At 57.0% G+C, this 19937-nt stretch overlaps 1 protein-coding gene across 1 annotated transcript in view; it reads left to right on the forward strand.

The window, feature by feature from the left end:
- Positions 1-3615: 3615 nt before the first annotated feature.
- Positions 3616-19937, forward strand: part of SMURF2 (SMAD specific E3 ubiquitin protein ligase 2) — a gene marked incomplete in the record, with an annotated part of 59243 nt that continues 42921 nt past the window's right edge. Inside the window, 1 exon segment of the mRNA XM_073607151.1 lies at positions 3616-3782. Coding sequence (XP_073463252.1) covers positions 3731-3782 — 52 coding nt within the window.

Genomic DNA, 19937 nt, shown 5'->3' on the forward strand with positions numbered 1-19937 from the left:
TGTGATGGAGGAGGGAGGCGACGCTCTCATATTGCAGTGATTTGGGGGGAGATGGAGGAGGGAGGCGACGCTTTCATATTGCAGTGATTTGGGGGGTGTGATGGAGGAGGGAGGCGACGCTCTCATATTGCAGTGATTTGGGGGGGTGATGGAGGAGGGAGGCGACGCTCTCATATTGCAGTGATTGGGGGGGTGATGGAGAAGGGGGCGACGCTTTCATGATTGCAGTGATTGGGGGGGTGTGATGGAGGAGGAGGCGACGCTCTCATATTGCAGTGATTGGGGGGTGATGGAGGAGGGGGGCGACGCTTTCATATTGCAGTGATTGGGGGGGTGTGATGGAGGAGGGAGGCGACGCTCTCATATTGCAGTGATTTGGGGGGGTGATGGAGGAGGGGGGCAACGCTCTCATATTGCATTGATTTGGGGGGGTGTGATGGAGGAGGGGGGCGACGCTTTCATATTGCAGTGATTTGGGGGGGTGATGGAGGAGGGGGGTGACGCTCTCATATTGCAGTGATTTGGGGGGGTGATGGAGGAGGGGGGCGACGCTTTCATATTGCAGTGATTTGGGGGGTGATGGAGGAGGGGGGCGACGCTTTCATATTGCAGTGATTTGGGGGGGTGATGGAGGAGGGGGGTGACGCTCTCATATTGCAGTGATTTGGGGGGGTGATGGAGGAGGGGGGCGACGCTTTCATATTGCAGTGATTTGGGGGGTGATGGAGGAGGGGGGCGACGCTTTCATATTGCAGTGATTTGGGGGGGGGTGATGGAGGAGGGGGGGCGACGCTCTCATATTGCAGTGATTTGGGGGGGTGTGATGGAGGAGGGAGGCGACGCTTTCATATTGCAGTGATTTGGGGGGGTGTGATGGAGGAGGGGGGGCAACGCTCTCATATTGCAGTGATTGGGGGGGGGTGATGGAGGAGGGGGGCGACGCTCTCATATTGCAGTGATTTGGGGGGGTGATGGAGGAGGGGGGCGACGCTCTCATATTGCAGTGATTTGGGGGGGTGATGGAGGAGGGAGGCGACGCTCTCATATTGCAGTGATTTGGGGGGGTGATGGAGGAGGGAGGCGACGCTCTCATATTGCAGTGATTTGGGGGGGTGATGGAGGAGGGGGGCGACGCTCTCATATTGCAGTGATTTGGGGGGGTGATGGAGGAGGGGGGCGACGCTTTCATATTGCAGTGATTTGGGGGGTGATGGAGGAGGGGGGCGACGCTTTCATATTGCAGTGATTTGGGGGGGGGGTGATGGAGGAGGGGGGCGACGCTTTCATATTGCAGTGATTTGGGGGGGTGATGGAGGAGGGGGGCGACGCTCTCATATTGCAGTGATTTGGGGGGGTGATGGAGGAGGGAGGCGACGCTCTCATATTGCAGTGATTTGGGGGGGTGATGGAGGAGGGGGGCGACGCTCTCATATTGCAGTGATTTGGGGGGGTGATGGAGGAGGGGGGCGACGCTTTCATATTGCAGTGATTTGGGGGGGGTGATGGAGGAGGGGGGCGACGCTTTCATATTGCAGTGATTTGGGGGGGGTGATGGAGGAGGGGGGCGACGCTTTCATATTGCAGTGATTTGGGGGTGTGATGGAGGAGGGGGGCGACGCTCTCATATTGCAGTGATTTGGGGGGGTGATAGAGGAGGGGGGCGACGCTCTCATATTGCAGTGATTGGGGGGGGTGATGGAGGAGGGGGGGCGATGCTCTCATATTGCAGTGATTTGGGGGGTGATGGAGGAGGGGGGGCGACGCTCTCATATTGCAGTGATTTGGGGGGGTGATGGAGGAGGGGGGCGACGCTCTCATATTGCAGTGATTTGGGGGGGTGATGGAGGAGGGAGCGACGCTCTCATATTGCAGTGATTTGGGGGGGTGATGGAGGAGGGAGGCGACGCTCTCATATTGCAGTGATTGGGGGGGTGATGGAGGAGGGGGCGACGCTTTCATATTGCAGTGATTTGGGGGGTGATGGAGGAGGGGGGCGACGCTTTCATATTGCAGTGATTTGGGGGGGGGGGTGATGGAGGAGGGGGGCGACGCTTTCATATTGCAGTGATTTGGGGGGGTGATGGAGGAGGGGGGCGACGCTCTCATATTGCAGTGATTTGGGGGGGTGATGGAGGAGGGAGGCGACGCTCTCATATTGCAGTGATTTGGGGGGGTGATGGAGGAGGGGGGCGACGCTCTCATATTGCAGTGATTTGGGGGGGTGATGGAGGAGGGGGGCGACGCTCTCATATTGCAGTGATTTGGGGGGGGGTGATGGAGGAGGGGGGCGACGCTTTCATATTGCAGTGATTTGGGGGGGGTGATGGAGGAGGGGGGCGACGCTTTCATATTGCAGTGATTTGGGGGTGTGATGGAGGAGGGGGGCGACGCTCTCATATTGCAGTGATTTGGGGGGGTGATAGAGGAGGGGGGCGACGCTCTCATATTGCAGTGATTGGGGGGGTGATGGAGGAGGGGGGGCGATGCTCTCATATTGCAGTGATTTGGGGGGGTGATAGAGGAGGGGGGCGACGCTTTCATATTGCAGTGATTTGGGGGTGTGATGGAGGAGGGGGGCGACGCTCTCATATTGCAGTGATTTGGGGGGGTGATAGAGGAGGGGGGCGACGCTCTCATATTGCAGTGATTGGGGGGGTGATGGAGGAGGGGGGCGATGCTCTCATATTGCAGTGATTGGGGGGGGGATGATTTCTATCTTGGTCAATAAACATTTCCCTTCTCTGAGTGTGACGGTGACAACAAAACAGGAAGTGACAGGAAATGTAGACTGTGGAGCCTTTCCCTAGAATTAGAGGGAGATCGGGGACACCGGTCACCATGACAACGCTCTGAGAGGAGATTTGCTCCCACTTCCTGTTGTAGGGACAGGAAATGGCGGGAAGTCGGGGGGGGGGGGGGGCGCGGCTCTTCCTGTGTGTGAGATGGAGGAAAATAAACAGAAAACCAGCTCCTCCCCTATCGTAGGGATCGATCATTGTCCTTATTGGTGTTCCTAGCTCCGCCCACCATCTGAACACTGAGGAGCCTGTCCTCCATCTCCTTTAGGAGGGTCTGTAAGATTGCAGCAGGAGGAGTGAGACTCCAGAGGATGATTATAACAGGAGGAGAGGGGGAAGACATTGATTTGTGGGGAATGGTGAGCTGTCTCCCAGCTCCTGGGTGTGCAGAGCAGTGACATGGGAGAAGGAGGGGGGTGAACACCTCTCAGTGTTATTGATAAATGGAGGGTCACATTCTGATCACTGGATCGCCTAATAATCCCACATCTACACTCAGAGACAACAAAATGGAGGCGTTGCCCTTAGCAACACGTCTTGTCTCTACTTCCGATACGTGAGGCCGCAATGGAACTACAACACCCGGCACGCACCGCGCCCCGCTTCCTGCCACACCCCCCTCTCTTTCAGCTGGCTGTCTCCTGCCATGGGCGGGGACGGGTCGATGTGTGTCCCCGCCCAGCAGAAGGGCTGTGGCCGTTTCCAAGCAAGGGGCGGAGCCTGTAGGTGTTCCCCTGTCCGGTGGGAGGGCCGTTGCGGTGTCCCCTCTCCTGGCGGAGGCGGGGTGTCTGCTCGTGGCCCCGCCCCCTGTGTCTGGCTCAGTCCCTCCTCCTCCTCCCTGTGATGGCGGCCCTGCTGTGTGGTGGATCCTCCGGGCCTCCTCCGCTCTCCGCCTGACTCTGCGGCCGGACACCCCCCTACCCTCCTCGGATATGTCTAACCCGGGCTCCCGGAGGAACGGGCCCGTCAAGCTTCGACTTACCGGTAAGAGAGAAGCCCGGGCGGCCTACACAGGCCAGAGGGGGCCCACACCCGTCCGGGGAGAGAGTCGGTATTGTCCGGTGTGTGGGGGAGGGGACACAGGGGCCCCAGGGAGGGGGTGTGAGGGGCCCCACAGTGTGACCTCTTCCCAGGGGCCCCAATATAGGTGTGACCCCCCCCCCCCGATCCCAGGGGCCCCAATGTAGGTGTGACCCCCCCCCCGATCCCAGGGGCCCCAATGTAGGTGTGACCCCCCCCCGATCCCAGGGGCCCCAATGTAGGTGTGACCCCCCCCCCCGATCCCAGGGGCCCCAATGTAGGTGTGACCCCCCCCCCCCGATCCCAGGGGCCCCAATATAGGTGTGACCCCCCCCCAGATCCCAGGGGCCCCAGTATAGGTGTGACCCCCCCCGATCCCAGGGGCCCCAATGTAGGTGTGACCCCCCCCCGATCCCAGGGGGCCCCAATGTAGGTGTGACCCCCCCCCCGATCCCAGGGGCCCCAATGTAGGTGTGACCCCCCCTGATCCCAGGGGCCCCAATGTAGGTGTGACCCCCCCCCCCGATCCCAGGGGCCCCAATGTAGGTGTGACCCCCCCCCCCGATCCCAGGGGCCCCAATGTAGGTGTGACCCCCCCCCCCCCCGATCCCAGGGGCCCCAATGTAGGTGTGACCCCCCCTGATCCCAGGGGCCCCAATGTAGGTGTGACCCCCCCCCCGATCCCAGGGGCCCCAATGTAGGTGTGACCCCCCCCCGATCCCAGGGGCCCCAATGTAGGTGTGACCCCCCCCCCCCGATCCCATGGGCCCCAATGTAGGTGTGACCCCCCCCCCGATCCCAGGGGCCCCAGTATAGGTGTGACCCCCCCCCCCCGATCCCAGGGGCCCCAATGTAGGTGTGACCCCCCCCCGATCCCAGGGGCCCCAATGTAGGTGTGACCCCCCCCGATCCCAGGGGCCCCAATGTAGGTGTGACCCCCCCCCCCGATCCCAGGGGCCCCAATGTAGGTGTGACCCCCCCCCGATCCCAGGGGCCCCAATGTAGGTGTGACCCCCCCCCCGATCCCAGGGGCCCCAATGTAGGTGTGACCCCCCCCCCGATCCCAGGGGCCCCAATGTAGGTGTGACCCCCCCGATCCCAGGGGCCCCAATGTAGGTGTGACCCCCCCGATCCCAGGGGCCCCAATGTAGGTGTGACCCCCCCGATCCCAGGGGCCCCAATGTAGGTGTGACCCCCCCCCCGATCCCAGGGGCCCCAGTATAGGTGTGACCCCCCCCCCCGATCCCAGAGGCCCCAATGTAGGTGTGACCCCCCCGATCCCAGGGGCCCCAATGTAGGTGTGACCCCCCCCGATTCTAGGGGCCCCAATATAGGTGTGACCCCCCCTGATTCTAGAGGCCCCAATATAGGTGTGACCCCCACATCCCCGGGGGCCCCAATGTAGGTGTGACCCCCACATCCCCGGGGGCCCCAATGTAGGTGTGACCCCTCCCCGATCCCAGGGGCCCTAATGTAGGTGTGACCCCCCCCAGATCCCAGGGGCCCCAATGTAGGTGTGACCCCCCCCCGATCCCAGAGGCCCCAATGTAGGTGTGACCCCCCCCGATCCCAGGGGCCCCAATGTAGGTGTGACCCCCCCCGATTCTAGGGGCCCCAATATAGGTGTGACCCCCCCTGATTCTAGGGGCCCCAATATAGGTTTGACCCCCACATCCCAGGGGCCCCAATGTAGGTGTGACCCCTCCCCGATCCCAGGGGCCCTAATGTAGGTGTGACCCCCCCGATCCCAGGGGCCCCAATGTAGGTGTGACCCCCCCGATCCCAGGGGCCCCAATGTAGGTGTGACCCCCCCGATCCCAGGGGCCCCAATGTAGGTGTGACCCCCCCGATCCCAGGGGCCCCAATGTAGGTGTGACCCCCCCGATCCCAGGGGCCCCAATGTAGGTGTGACCCCCCCCGATCCCAGGGGCCCCAATGTAGGTGTGACCCCCCCCGATCCCAGGGGCCCCAATGTAGGTGTGACCCCCCCCTGATCCCAGGGGCCCCAATGTAGGTGTGACCCCCCCCTGATCCCAGGGGCCCCAATGTAGGTGTGACCCCCCCCGATCCCAGGGGCCCCAATGTAGGTGTGACCCCCCCCGATCCCAGGGGCCCCAATGTAGGTGTGACCCCCCCCGATCCCAGGGGCCCCAATGTAGGTGTGACCCCCCCCGATCCCAGGGGCCCCAATGTAGGTGTGACCCCCCCCGATCCCAGGGGCCCCAATGTAGGTGTGACCCCCCCCGATCCCAGGGGCCCCAATGTAGGTCTGACCCCCCCCCCCCCGATCCCAGGGGCCCCAATGTAGGTGTGACCCCCCCCCCCGATCCCAGGGGCCCCAATGTAGGTGTGACCCCCCCCCCCCGATCCCAGGGGCCCCAATGTAGGTGTGACCCCCCCCGATCCCAGGGGCCCCAATGTAGGTGTGACCCCCCCCCCCGATCCCAGGGGCCCCAATGTAGGTGTGACCCCCCCCCCCCGATCCCAGGGGCCCCAATGTAGGTGTGACCCCCCCCCGATCCCAGGGGCCCCAATGTAGGTGTGACCCCCCCCCCCGATACCAGGGGCCCCAATGTAGGTGTGACCCCCCCCCCCGATCCCAGGGGCCCCAATGTAGGTGTGACCCCCCCGATCCCAGGGGCCCCAATGTAGGTGTGACCCCCCCGATCCCAGGGGCCCCAATGTAGGTGTGACCCCTCCGATCCCAGGGGCCCCAATGTAGGTGTGACCCCCCCGATCCCAGGGGCCCCAATGTAGGTGTGACACCCCCCCGATCCCAGGGGCCCCAATGTAGGTGTGACCCCCCCCCCGATCCCAGGGGCCCTAATGTAGGTGTGACCCCCCCCCCGATCCCAGGGGCCCTAATGTAGGTGTGACCCCCCCCCGATCCCAGAGGCCCCAATGTAGGTGTGACCCCCCCGATCCCAGGGGCCCCAATGTAGGTGTGACCCCCCCGATCCCAGGGGCCCCCAATGTAGGTGTGACCCCCCCCGATCCCAGGGGGCCCCAATGTAGGTGTGACCCCCCCGATCCCAGGGGCCCCAATGTAGGTGTGACCCCCCCCCGATCCCAGGGGCCCCAATGTAGGTGTGACCCCCCCGATCCCAGGGGCCCCAATGTAGGTGTGACCCCCCCCGATCCCAGGGGCCCCAATGTAGGTGTGACCCCCCCCCGATCCCAGGGGCCCCAATGTAGGTGTGACTCCCCCCCCCCGATCTCAGGGGCCCCAATGTAGGTGTGACTCCCCCCCCGATCTCAGGGGCCCCAATGTAGGTGTGACCCCCCCCTGATCCCAGGGGCCCCAATGTAGGTGTGACCCCCCCCCGATCCCAGGGGCCCCAATGTAGGTCTAACCCCCCCCCCTTCATATCCTAGGTTTCCCAATGTGGTTTCCATGTATGAGTGCACTATAATTTCTTGGGATCAGCTGGGCCCCCTCTTACCATCATGAATTGGGGGTGCGTGTTCCCCTTTGTGAGGCTGTATGAACCCTAAACTGCTTATCTACAATCTCCTGGGTGTGTGTTGGCGGCTCTTGGGGTATTGTCCCCCAAAATAATTCGGGGTTCCCAATGATCATATTAGTCCCCTAACCCAGTGGGGATCTTTCATGGTCTGGGGGCCCTCTGGGGTCTCGTGGGGGGTGACATGTGTAGGTCGCTGTAATTGGGGGGGGGGGGGGGTGACATTAGTTGTCCATTGGTTGAAGTTGTTGTGTTTCGGTGGTGGTTTTGGTGAAGATGATCTGTGTGGGTTTCCGGTACAGTAGGAGCGGCTCCCACCATTGGTTGTATAAGATGAATGGGCGGGGATAGGAGCGGCTCCCACCATTGGTTGTATGTGATGAGTGGGTGGGGATAGAAGCTGCTCCCACCATTGATTGGTGGGGATCAGTAGGCGGGGACGAGTGACAGGACGGGCATATTGTACATCTTCTGGGTGATGGTGGCAGTGATTGGATTGGCTGTGATGGGTGGCGATTGTTTGTCATGTATTGAACTGTCTGCTGATATTCTTAGCGATTCTTTGCTCGTCTCTCGGTGTCGCCCAAGATGTGCCGGTGTCTTGCCGAATAAGTTCCCTCGGCGGATAAGTTCCCCCCCCCGTACTGCGCAGGCGCAGCGCCTGCGCAGTACGAACTACTAACATCCGCCGGAGATAGCCGAAGTTCAAAATCCACAATCAGCTGTACACGGCGCCTGCGCCCTGGGTCCAGTTTCTTTCCCCACCATCCAAGTGGACCTAGAGGGGGAATCTAAAAGAGCTGAGCGAAGCGAGGCCGTGCCCGAAGCGTGGCGAGCGGCCCTCTTACAGGCGCCGTGTACAGCTGATTTGGACCTATTCCCCTTCGGCTATTTCCGCTGGATCCTACTGCGCGGAATTTTCTCGGCAGAACACCGGCATTGCGGTGGAAGGTCGCTGTGTTGGGGTGTTGGGCGACCCATTGGAGAGAATGACCATCTCGGTGAGGATCTGTCGGGGGAGGGGGTTGGGCAGATGTTGGGTTTTCCTGGCATTCCTCATCTTGGTACTGCTGTCAAGCGCCGTGTTAGTGGAGGCCACCCAATGGGATTGCACACAAGGTGCAGTGATTTGGTTGTAATCCGGTAAGGACAGGTGCCCCATTTCCCCCCCCCCCCCCTCTTTGGTAAAAATATTACTGCTGTGACCTCTATTGTTCAGATAGGACTCCACACCACTCATATTATGGAGATCATCACTGACCTCCTATCCGGGTTCGGCTGATGTCTTCCCATACGGGGCCAACAGTGGGCGCCTCGTCTTTGTCCTCACCCCTGGGCCCTCCTTATTGAGTGCCGGGGGACATCGTCCCGGGATTGGTCCTCTGTCAGGGATTTTTTTGTCCACGTTTGAGGTCTCTTCAGGAATATAGTTCAACTTTATCAGAATTCCTTTTACTATGTGTCCCCCAACCGCAAACGCCCACCCCTCATTCCTGCAGGCTCCTCCTCCTTTTGTGACCGGTCCCCCAAAACCCACTGTGTATCGCACTCTGATGTCATCACATACAATGCCGCAATAGCAGTCCTGTGTTGTGTGAGAGGATGCTGAGGGCCGGCCTACAACCCAGCGCTTCAGAGAGAAGAGGATGTCCAAGGTCCCTCCCACAATCGGGAGCTTCAGAGAGAAGAGGATGCTGAGGGCCCGCCCACAACCCAGAGCTTCAGAGAGAAGAGAATGCTGAGGGCCCTCCTACAACCGGGAGCTTCAGAGAGAAGAGGATGCCAAGGGCCTGCCCACAACCGGGAGCTTCAGAGAGAAGAGGATGCCAAGGGCCTGCCCACAACCGGGAGCTTCAGAGAGAAGAGGATGTCCAAGGTCCCTCCCACAACTGGGATCTTCAGAGAGAAGAGGATGCTGAGGGCCCGCCCACAACCCAGAAATTCAGAGAGAAGAGAATGCTGAGGGCCCTCCTACAACCGGGAGCTTCAGAGAGAAGAGGATGCCAAGGGCCTGCCCACAACCGGGAGCTTCAGAGAGAAGAGGATGCCAAGGGCCTGCCCACAACCGGGAGCTTCAGAGAGAAGAGGATGCCAAGGGCCTGCCCACAACCGGGAGCTTCAGAGAGAAGAGGATGCCAAGGGCCTGCCCACAACCGGGAGCTTCAGAGAGAAGAGGATGCCAAGGGCCTGCCCACAATCCAGAGCAGCAGAGAGAAGAGGATGTCCAAGGTCCCTCCCACAACTGGGAGCTTCAGAGAGAAGAGGATGCTGAGGGCCCGCCCACAATCCAGAGCTGCAGAGAGAAGAGGATGTCCAAGGTCCCTCCCACAACTGGGAGCTTCAGAGAGAAGAGAATGCTGAGGGCCCTCCTAAAACCCGGAGCTTCAGAGAGAAGAGAATGCTGAGGGCCTGCCCACAACCGGGAGCTTCAGAGAGAAGAGGTTGCCAAGGGCCTGCCCACAACCCGGAGCTGCAGAGAGAAGAGGATGCCAAGGGCCTGCCCACAACCCGGAGCTGCAGAGAGAAGAGGATGCCAAGGGCCTGCCCACAATCCAGAGCTGCAGAGAGAAGAGGATGCCAAGGGCCTGCCCACAACCCAGAGCTGCAGAGAGAGGAGGATGCCAAGGGCCTGCCCACAATCCAGAGCTGCAGAGAGAAGAGGATGCCAAGGGCCTGCCCACAATCCAGAGCTGCAGAGAGAAGAGGATGCCAAGGGCCTGCCCACAATCCAGAGCTGCAGAGAGAAGAGGATGCCAAGGGCCTTCCCACAACCCAGAGCTGCAGAGAGAAGAGGATGCCAAGGGCCTTCCCACAACCCAGATCTGCAGAGAGAAGAGGATGCCAAGGGCCTGCCCACAACCCAGATCTGCAGAGAGAAGAGGATGCCAAGGGCCTTCCCACAACCCAGATCTGCAGAGAGAAGAGGATGCCAAGGGCCTTCCCACAACCCAGATCTGCAGAGAGAAGAGGATGCCAAGGGCCTTCCCACAACCCAGAGCTGCAGAGAGAAGAGGATGCCAAGGGCCTTCCCACAACCCAGAGCTGCAGAGAGAAGAGGATGCCAAGGGCCTTCCCACAACCCAGAGCTGCAGAGAGAAGAGGATGCCAAGGGCCTGCCCACAATCCAGAGCTGCAGAGAGAAGAGGATGCCAAGGGCCTTCCCACAACCCAGAGCTGCAGAGAGAAGAGGATGCCAAGTGAATAAAAAATGGCGACCGGGAACAAGCTCTCACACTACCTCCATGCCCCCCTTGTACCTGTCTTCCATGCCACCTTACATTGCCCCCCGCGTACATGTCTTCCATGCCCCCGCATACATATTCTCCATGCAGTCTTCCATGCCCCCCCCCTTGTATATGTGTTCCATGACCCAAATAAAAAAAAATAGGGCACACTGCACCCCCCCCGCCAAAAAATCAAATACTGTAGCTGCTGACTTTTAATATTAGGACACTTACCTGTCCATGGATCCCGCAATGTTGGCACCCCAGTCGATTTTCTGATAAGCTCTCGGGTGCTTCCGCCGCAATTCGTGGTAAGGCAAACCCTACTGCGCATGCGCTGCACTTTCTAACTGGCCTGGCGGCGGAGGAAGGAGCAGGGGTGCAGATTTTGCTGCGGCGCAGTCTCCTGGAAGTTGGTGACTGGTACCTGTCAAAAACACCCCCCCCCCATCCCCCCACGAAAGGTACCAAATGTGGCACTGGAAGGGGGGGGGGGGAAGAGGAGGAGGTGGCAGATAAGCGTAGCCTCCACTTTTGGGTGGAACTCCGCTTTAAATATTTTTAATCTGCTTTAGTCACATAATCTTGCAGCACCGGCTCCCAGCTGTTGTTGAGAGTTCTGTCCTATGGGGGAGCTGTAGCTGCCAGATCACATGACACTGATCTTTTTGATAGGTAGGTGGGAGGAGGGAACATTTTTAGGAAAGGTGAGTATAGTCCGTACTACCACTAAAACCCCTGTGGGGAAAAGGGGGGAGCTTTAAAAAAAGGAATTGGTGATTGGTCGCTGAAATTTCTTATTTTTGAGAAATTTAGTTTTTCCTTGCCACACGCATCTTCCATTTATTAAAGTCATCGCACAGGACGATCGGCCTCCGAGTTTATCATTCAGAAGATTCCAGAGTAGAAAATCTCAGAGCCGACGGGTGATAAGACGGGTGTGAGGCCAGGGCTTCTCTTGGAAGGATTAGAACCTTTTTGGGTAGTTACTGCAGCTCCTTCCTGAGTGATTCCCCCTCACTTCCTGTACCAGTGACAACCGGCTCATCACACAGGAAGTGAGGAAGGATCTGTAACGGACAAAGTGAAGTAGCCGATCGGGGATCTATCCTTTATTTCCTTACACTGTTGTCACTGGGGGGGGCAGGAGGTGAGGACGAGCGGCCTCCCCTTCATAGAGTTCGCCTCGATCCTCCCCGTGCTCTCCCTGGCCTCACTCCTCCCCGGCCTCGCTCCTCCCCCGGCGTTCTCCCTGGCCTCGCTCCTCCCCCGGCGTTCTCCCTGGCCTCGCTCCTCCCCCGGCGTTCTCCCTGGCCTCGCTCCTCCCCCGGCGTTCTCCCTGGCCTCGCTCCTCCCCCGGCGTTCTCCCTGGCCTCGCTCCTCCCCCGGCGCTCTCCCTGGCCTCGCTCCTCCCCCGGCGCTCTCCCTGGCCTCGCTCCTCCCCCGGCGCTCTCCCTGGCCTCGCTCCTCCCCCGGCGCTCTCCCTGGCCTCGCTCCTCCCCCGGCGCTCTCCCTGGCCTCGCTCCTCCCCCGGCGCTCTCCCTGGCCTCGCTCCTCCCCCGGCGCTCTCCCTGGCCTCGCTCCTCCCCCGGCGCTCTCCCTGGCCTCGCTCCTCCCCCGGCGCTCTCCCTGGCCTCGCTCCTCCCCCGGCGCTCTCCCTGGCCTCGCTCCTCCCCCGGCGCTCTCCCTGGCCTCGCTCCTCCCCCGGCGCTCTCCCTGGCCTCGCTCCTCCCCCGGCGCTCTCCCCGGCCTCGCTCCTCCTCCGGCCTCGCTCCTCCCCCGGCGTTCTCCCTGGCCTCGCTCCTCCCCCGGCGTTCTCCCTGGCCTCGCTCCTCCCCCGGCGCTCTCCCTGGCCTCGCTCCTCCCCCGGTGCTCTCCCCGGCCTCGCTCCTCCCCCGGCGCTCTCCCCGGCGCTCTCCCCGGCCTCGCTCCTCCCCCGGCCTCGCTCCTCCCCCGGCCTTGGCGCTTTCTTCCGCCTCGCTCCTCCCCCGGCGCTCTCTTCCGCCTCGCTCCTCCCCCGGCGCTCTCTTCCGCCTGCTCACTGTGACAATTCAGTTTTGCGTCTCCTCTCCTCGATTGGAATGGCTTCCTCTGATTTCGCTGCACACTGTGAACTTCTCACAATGTGCGTTAGGAGCTGCAGCAAGTCAGATAGAGCCTCGCCTCATTTTTTGTCAGGACGACATCCAGTGTCATGTTGCCCTTTCCTACCCAGCCTGACTGTTCCTGGCCCCACCCCTTCATTAAATTTCAGTTCTGTCGATCAGGGAGGCTCAGCATTACATGTGGGCGTTGCTTAAGGCGTTCTTCAGTCTGCCTCCCACTGCTTACTTCAGGACTGAGGGCTCTTGAGGAGGACTGAGGCGGGGTGCTGGGATGTTTTCAGGAAGCTTTGTACAGCCCCCCTACTGGCCCCTTCCACCAGCCATTGCATAGATAAGCACAGAGACCCAGTGATGACATCACCGGGTCTAAAATAATGTACTAAAAAATTAAGTTTTTATTTAAAAATGTCATTATATTGATGGGGGGAGGGGGGAACCAGGGATGGTGGAATATCATGAGATTGGACTGTCAGCTGTCTGGCAGTGTGCGCCCCCTGTAGGTAGAACGAGAACTCTCACAATCCATAACATTATACCCTCATATGACGTCCTGGACTTTTGGTGAGATCTGAATGGTGGGTGCAGCTGGAGGCATCATCCAGATATCATCTTTTTGGACCGGAGATTCTGTGCACCATAAGAACGATCATAGCGGAAGTTCACCTGCTTGATCGTTCTTACAGGCAGTGGGAGGGGACAAAGCCCCCAGCCCCGCCCTCCAGTACTTCTACGATTGGCGAGAACGAATCGGTCTTCGTCGGAAGTTGAGCATAGAGATTTCCCAGTCATCTCTATGCCCCTCAGAGGTCCGGATGCGACATTATGACATCACGTCCAGGCAGGCAGATGTAAACAAATGTGAGGTCCTATGGACTCCAGATCTCTCCATAAAGAGGACCTGTCACACACCATTCCTATTACAAGGGATGTTTACATTCCTTGTACAGTAATACCTTGGATTGGGAGCTTAATTCGTTCCAGAAACATGCTTGTAATCCAAAGCACTCTTAAGGCTGGGAAAAAAATCGATCTAAATCTTGAATTGAGTTGAGAGGTCAGATCAATTTAAGCAAATCAATTTTTTTAGATTTTTTTTTTTTCACCGCGCCGGTCCCGAGGCGCTGCGGGCATGAGTTTTTAGGTGAGGCCGCAGCTTCGGCCTAGTCCGTGGCTACGGCCGGACGCCGCGGACTAGGCCAAAGCCGCGGCCTCGCCTAAAAGCTCGTGCCCACAGCGCCTCCGGACCGGCGCGGACACCGCGCCGGGCCTAAGAGCTGCGGGCAAGGATTTTTTAGGTGAGGCCGCGGCTTCTGCCTAGTCCGCGGCTACGGCCGGACGCCGCGGACTAGGCCGAAGCCGCGGCCTCGCCTAAAAGCTCATGCTCATTTAGCAACTCACAGGGTTGATGATTAAAAGAGGCACATCTAAATATGCAGGCATCCGGGGTTTGTTTGGTATGATTTCTATTTTTGTGGTTTTGTCTGTATTGTGTCAATGTTGTTTTCATATAAAATATTAAAAAGGATTTGATTAAAAAAAAAAAAAAAATTTTTTTCTTCTCTTGTAAAACGCTCTCAAACCAAGGTTTTACTGTAATAAGAATAAAAGTGAACAACAAAAAAAATTAAAGAGAAAGTGTAAAATTAACAAATAAAAAAAAAAAAGTGTGCTCGCGCACAGAAGCCACGCACCCACATATGTAAACAGCGCTTATAAACGGCGTTTAAATCACACATGAGAGGTACCACCGCATGCGTTAGAGCGAGAGCAATAATTCTAGCCCTAGACCAGTGGTTCTCAACCTGGGGGTCTTATGATAAATTGCCAGGGGTCACTGAATCCTGGGCTGTTCCTGAAGCCTGCACCACTCTCCCAGCATTTTTGCGGCCGCCCAGCAGGGCTCTTCCTGGAGCCTGCGGCCGCCCACTCAGCCTCTTTGCAGCCGCCCTTTCAGTTCATGGCATGGTTTGGGGGCAGAGACTGGAGGTCAGCTGACTGGTGAGGAATGTGAAGTGGGAGGGGCTGGAGGAGACCCTATCTCCTGATTTCGGCATAGGTGTCACTGCTGGAGACACAGTGAGTAACACTACCTGTGATTATAGTTGCCATTAAAAGTCCCCATTACAGTGGAAAGAACAAGAAAGACGGCTAGCGAGAGGGATGGGGGAAAAAAACAAGAAATTAGGATAGAGAGAGATAAAAGGGAAAGAAAGGAGACAAAGAGAGAGTGGTACATCCTAAAATGTACCATAAGGGGTTTTAATACTATACGAGTGGAAGGGACTTGGGGAGCGCTAAATGTCCGGAGGTTAGGGGAGCAAATTACTTGTCTTGCCTTGGGTGTCGACAACCCACGCTACAAAAATTTTACTGTTAGGGGTCCCCACAACTTGGGAAATTTTATCAAGGGGTAACGGCACTAGAAAGGTTGAGAACCACTGCCCTAGACCTCCTCTGTAAGACCCCTTTCACACTGAGGAGTTTTTCAGGCGCTACAGCGCTAAAAATAGTGCCTGAAAAAAGCCTCAGCTGCAAACCCAGTGTTGAAGCCGGAGTGCTTTCACACTGGGGCGCTGCGCTGGCAGGGCATCACAAAAAAGTCCTGCCAGCAGGTTGTTTGCAGCGCCGTGATACCGCCAGCAAAGCGCCGCTGCAGCGGTGTTTTGCGGGTGGATTTAACCACTTTTCGGCCGCTAGCGGAGGGTTAAAACCGGCTAAAAATAGCGTCGCTTTACCGCTGACGCCTGAGCGGCTCAGTGTGAAAGGGGTCTAACTCTAAACATGTAATCTGTAAAAAAAAAAAAAAATTTTTAAAGCATCGCCTATGGAGATTTTTAAGTACCAAAGTTTGGCGCCATTCCACAAGTATGCGCAACTTTAAAGCGTGACATGTTAGGTATCTAGTTACTCGGTGTAACATCTTTTGCATCATACAAAATAATTGGGCTAACTTTTTTTATTTTATTTATTTGTTTGTTTATTTTTAAACACTTTTGAAAAATTCCTGCACAAATACTGTGTGACGTAAAAAGTTGCAACGATCGCCATTTTATTCCCCAGTGTCTCTGCTAAAAAAAACCCATATATAATGTTTGGGGGTTCTGAGTACTTTTCTAGCAAAAAAAAAGATGATTTTTACATGTAGGAGAGAAGTGTCAGAATAGGCCTTGGTATGGAAGCGAATAAACGCTCCTCAAATGCCGCCATTATCACAACCTTAAAGAACAGATCAGACGCGGCTCGGACGCTCGCACTCCATCGATGAGCATTGAATTGGTTTGTTGGGCTCCCCCCACCAGGGAGATGACTGCCCCATGTGTCAGGCCACTTTGAATGGTATCCGTCTCCCAATCGGCTCGCATAGTTTTCTCATTAGGCTGCGGCTGATTAAGCTGGCACGGGTGACGGTACGGGATGGCGGTGCGGTGACACGGCCTGGGCCACCCGTAGGAAGCTCGGCATTTACGGAATGACCGAGTCAGTCTTAGTCAGAGGAGGAGAATTACCTGTTTGTGTGTACAGACTGGAATGTGCGCACCTCCAGGTATGCAGACACCGGCAGTCAGCTGTGAAAACACGGCTTTGTTGTGGGACGGCACGTCACGCCGCCAACAGAGAATGCCGCTTTCTGTGAGGGGGGGAGGGGAGGGGGTGCAGCGGGAGAGGGGTTAACAGGAAGCCAGTACAAGGAGCCAACTTTCCTGCCGGAGTGGATGTGGGGTGACGGCTGCAAACCTCGCGCCTCCCGTCTATAGAGAGCCGCCAGGCGGGCGGCAGTGTCACCAGAGAGAAATCGCTGGAGGGGCTGCAATCGGATTTTGTAGAATTTCCTGTTCTCTGTAATCAGATCGTTGCCGAGATTGTAGATCGGAATTTCTGGTCACATGCTGAGGACCGGTGATGGGGCGGGGGGGGGGGGGGGGGACTGCACTGCAAGGTGGAGCAGTCGGTTCAGCATGGAGCTGTATAGGATGGGGAGGTGGTAACGTGTGGGTGTGGTCAGTGTTCATCAATATATGCCATGTGACCAGATCAGAGCACCCCCCCGCAGACATTGAACCAGACACCCTCACAGACTATCTCAATATCCAACCCAAATGTAATCCTCCCTCCCCTGCAGTCTTGCACAGTTGTCCAGGCTCCTCCCCTCATCCTGCTCACAGTGTCACTTGTTAAGCCTAACTCCGCCCCCTTTCAGTCTTGCACAGTTGTCCAGGCTCCTCCCCTCATCCTGCTCACAGTGCCACTTGTTAAGCCTAACTCCGCCCCCTTTCAGTCTTGCACAGTTGTCCAGGCTCCTCCCCTCATCTTGCTCACAGTGCAACTTGTTAAGCCTAACTCCGCCCCTTTCAGTCTTGCATAGTTGTCCAGGCTCCACCCCTCATCCCGCTCACAGCGCCAGTTAAACCTAACTCTGCCCTCCCCTTCAGTCTTGCACAGTTGTCCAGGCTCCTCCCCTCATCCTGCTTACAGTGCCACTTGTAAAGCCTAACTGCCCTCCCCTTCAGTCTTGCACAGGTGTACCGGCTCCTCTCCTGGACTGAAACGGCTTCCTCTGATTTCACTGCATACTGTGAGCTTCTCACAATGTGCATTAGAAGGTGCTGCAAATCAGATAGAGCTCCGCGGCATTTCCTGGCTGGAGGACGTCCAGCATCCTCTTTCCTTCCCAGCCTTGCTGCTCCTGGCCCCGCCCCCTTTCATTCATTGGAGTTCAGTTCTGTCAATCATGGAAGCTCAGCATCACATGTGGGCGTTACCAATGCAAATACAGCCTGCCTAGGAACACCCACTGCTCCAGACTGACACCCACCCATCATGCCGTTTTGATATTTGCATAACTCCACCCAAAAGCCAGCCCACTGCTTACATCGGCCTATTGAGTGGTGTGCTGAGGTCGGGAGCCCGTGCGTCACATGTGGGCGTTACCTATGTAAATACAGCTTTCCTAGGAACACCCACTCCAGCCCCACCCTATTAATTTGATTTATTTTCTGTCAATCATGGAGGCTCAGCGTCACATGTGGGCTTTATCTAGGGTGGTCTTCAGTTTCTCTAGAAACTTCCTTTCCAGACTCACACCCAGCCATCAAGGTATTTGCATAACTCCTCCCAAGAGCCAGCCCTTTCTTCTCTGGCCCTGCCCCTTTCATTCATTGGAGTTCAGTTGTGCCAATCATGGAGGCTCAGCAGCACATGCGGGTGTTTACCTATATAAATACAGCCTGCCTAGGAATGCTCACTCCTCCAGACTGACACCCACCTATCAAGGCAATTTGATATTTGCCATAACTCCTCCCAAAAGGCCGCCCACTGCTTATGTCAGGACTGAGGGCTATTGAGAGGAGAGCTGAGGCCGGGAGCTCAGCATCACATGTGGGCGTTACCTATGTAAATACAGCTTTCCCTGGAACGCCCACTCCTCCAGATCGACACCCACCTATCAAGGCAATTTGATATTTGCATAACGCCTCCCAAGATCCCGCCCACTGCTTACATCAGTTCTAAGGACTTCTGAGAGGAGTACTAAGTTATGTAAAGCACCCTGCCAGCCCCTCCCACCAGCCATGATCTGCCTGAATTGCATAGCGAATCATAGAGGCCCAGTGATGACATCACAGGGTCTAAAATAAGGAATGTAATGAAAACGGAAAGGTTTGTAGAGGAGGAAGGGAGAGAATTAGGGAAGACAAAACATTAGCTGATTAAAACCGGATTGGGGGATGTATATTTCTAGGGTGCCATTTATAAAGAGCGCTTCAGACAACTTGGACCAGTGTTAGGGTGTGTGGCTGTGGTCTGGGCTTTCGTTGGGGCAGCTTCGGTCAGTCATATTGTACAGAGCCAATCAAGGTGGCTCTCTACCTTGTGATCCCCGTGAACCAATGACATCCATTATATGTGTAAACAATAGTGGTGTTTACAAACATTCAGCCCATTCACAGCAGAGGAAGCTGAGTGTTTGTAAACACTTCTATTCTTTACACTTGTGATGGATGTCATTAGTTCATGAGGATCACAAGGTACAGAGCCACTATGATTTGTGGAGGATCAGCTGATCGGAGGGGGGGGGGGGGTTGCCATTAACAATCAACGATGGGGGATTATTTTATTTATATATTTTTTTATATAAAGAAATGAAAGGTAAATGTAAGCAAATTTAAATGTTTTTGTTTGTTTTTCTTTTGTATAGTAAGAAAATGGTTATTAAATGCCACCAATAGAAAGATCTGTCTCTATAAATGATATAAAATTAATTTGGGTCCAGAGTTAAATGGCAGAGTGATTGCCGGCCATGCGATCCCGGGCCGGAGTGATTGCCGGCCACGCGATCCCGGGCCGGAGTGATTGCCGCCACGCGATCCCGGGCCGGAGTGATTGCCGGCCACGCGATCCCGGGCCGGAGTGATTGCCGGCCACGCGATCCCGGGCCGGAGTGATTGCCGGCCACGCGATCCCGGGCCGGAGTGATTGCCGGCCACGCGATCCCGGGCCGGAGTGATTGCCGGCCACGCGATCCCGGCTGCACGGGCTGCATTTTCTGTGATGTCACCGCTCTCTAGTGAATGGATAGGCTCCATTCTCTGTGATGTCACCGCTCTCTAGTGATAGGCTCCATTCTCTGTGATGTCACCGCTCTCTAGTGATAGACTCCATTCTCTGTGATGTCACCGCTCTCTAGTGATAGGCTCCATTCTCTGTGATGTCACCGCTCTCTAGTGATAGGCTCCATTCTCTGTGATGTCACTGCTCTCTAGTGATAGGCTCCCCTCTCTGTGATGTCACCGCTCTGTAGTGAATGGATAGGCTCCATTCTCTGTGATGTCACCGCTCTCTAGTGATAGGCTCCATTCTCTGTGATGTCACCGCTCTGTAGTGAATGCATAGGCTCCATTCTCTGTGATGTCACCGCTCTGTAGTGAATGCATAGGCTCCATTCTCTGTGATGTCACCGCTCTGTAGTGAATGCATAGGCTCCATTCTCTGTGATGTCACCGCTCTGTAGTGAATGCATAGGCTCCATTCTCTGTGATGTCACCGCTCTGTAGTGAATGCATAGGCTCCATTCTCTGTGATGTCACCACTCTGTGGTGAATGGATAGGCTCCATTCTCTGTGATGTCACCACTCTGTAGTGAATGGATAGGCTCCATTCTCTGTGATGTCACCACTCTGTGGTGAATGGATAGGCTCATTCTCTGTGATGACTGGAAAGCATACAAGGTGGAGGATCCAGGATATGGGAGAGGATATGTTAGTACAGCGTCTGGTGAATTGATAGTCGGTAGTTGTGGGTGATGTCACCGCTCTCTATCATATAGGTTGG

Source organism: Aquarana catesbeiana, linkage group LG12, assembly GCF_042186555.1.
Source record: "Aquarana catesbeiana isolate 2022-GZ linkage group LG12, ASM4218655v1, whole genome shotgun sequence".
NCBI classification, from domain to species: domain Eukaryota; kingdom Metazoa; phylum Chordata; class Amphibia; order Anura; family Ranidae; genus Aquarana; species Aquarana catesbeiana.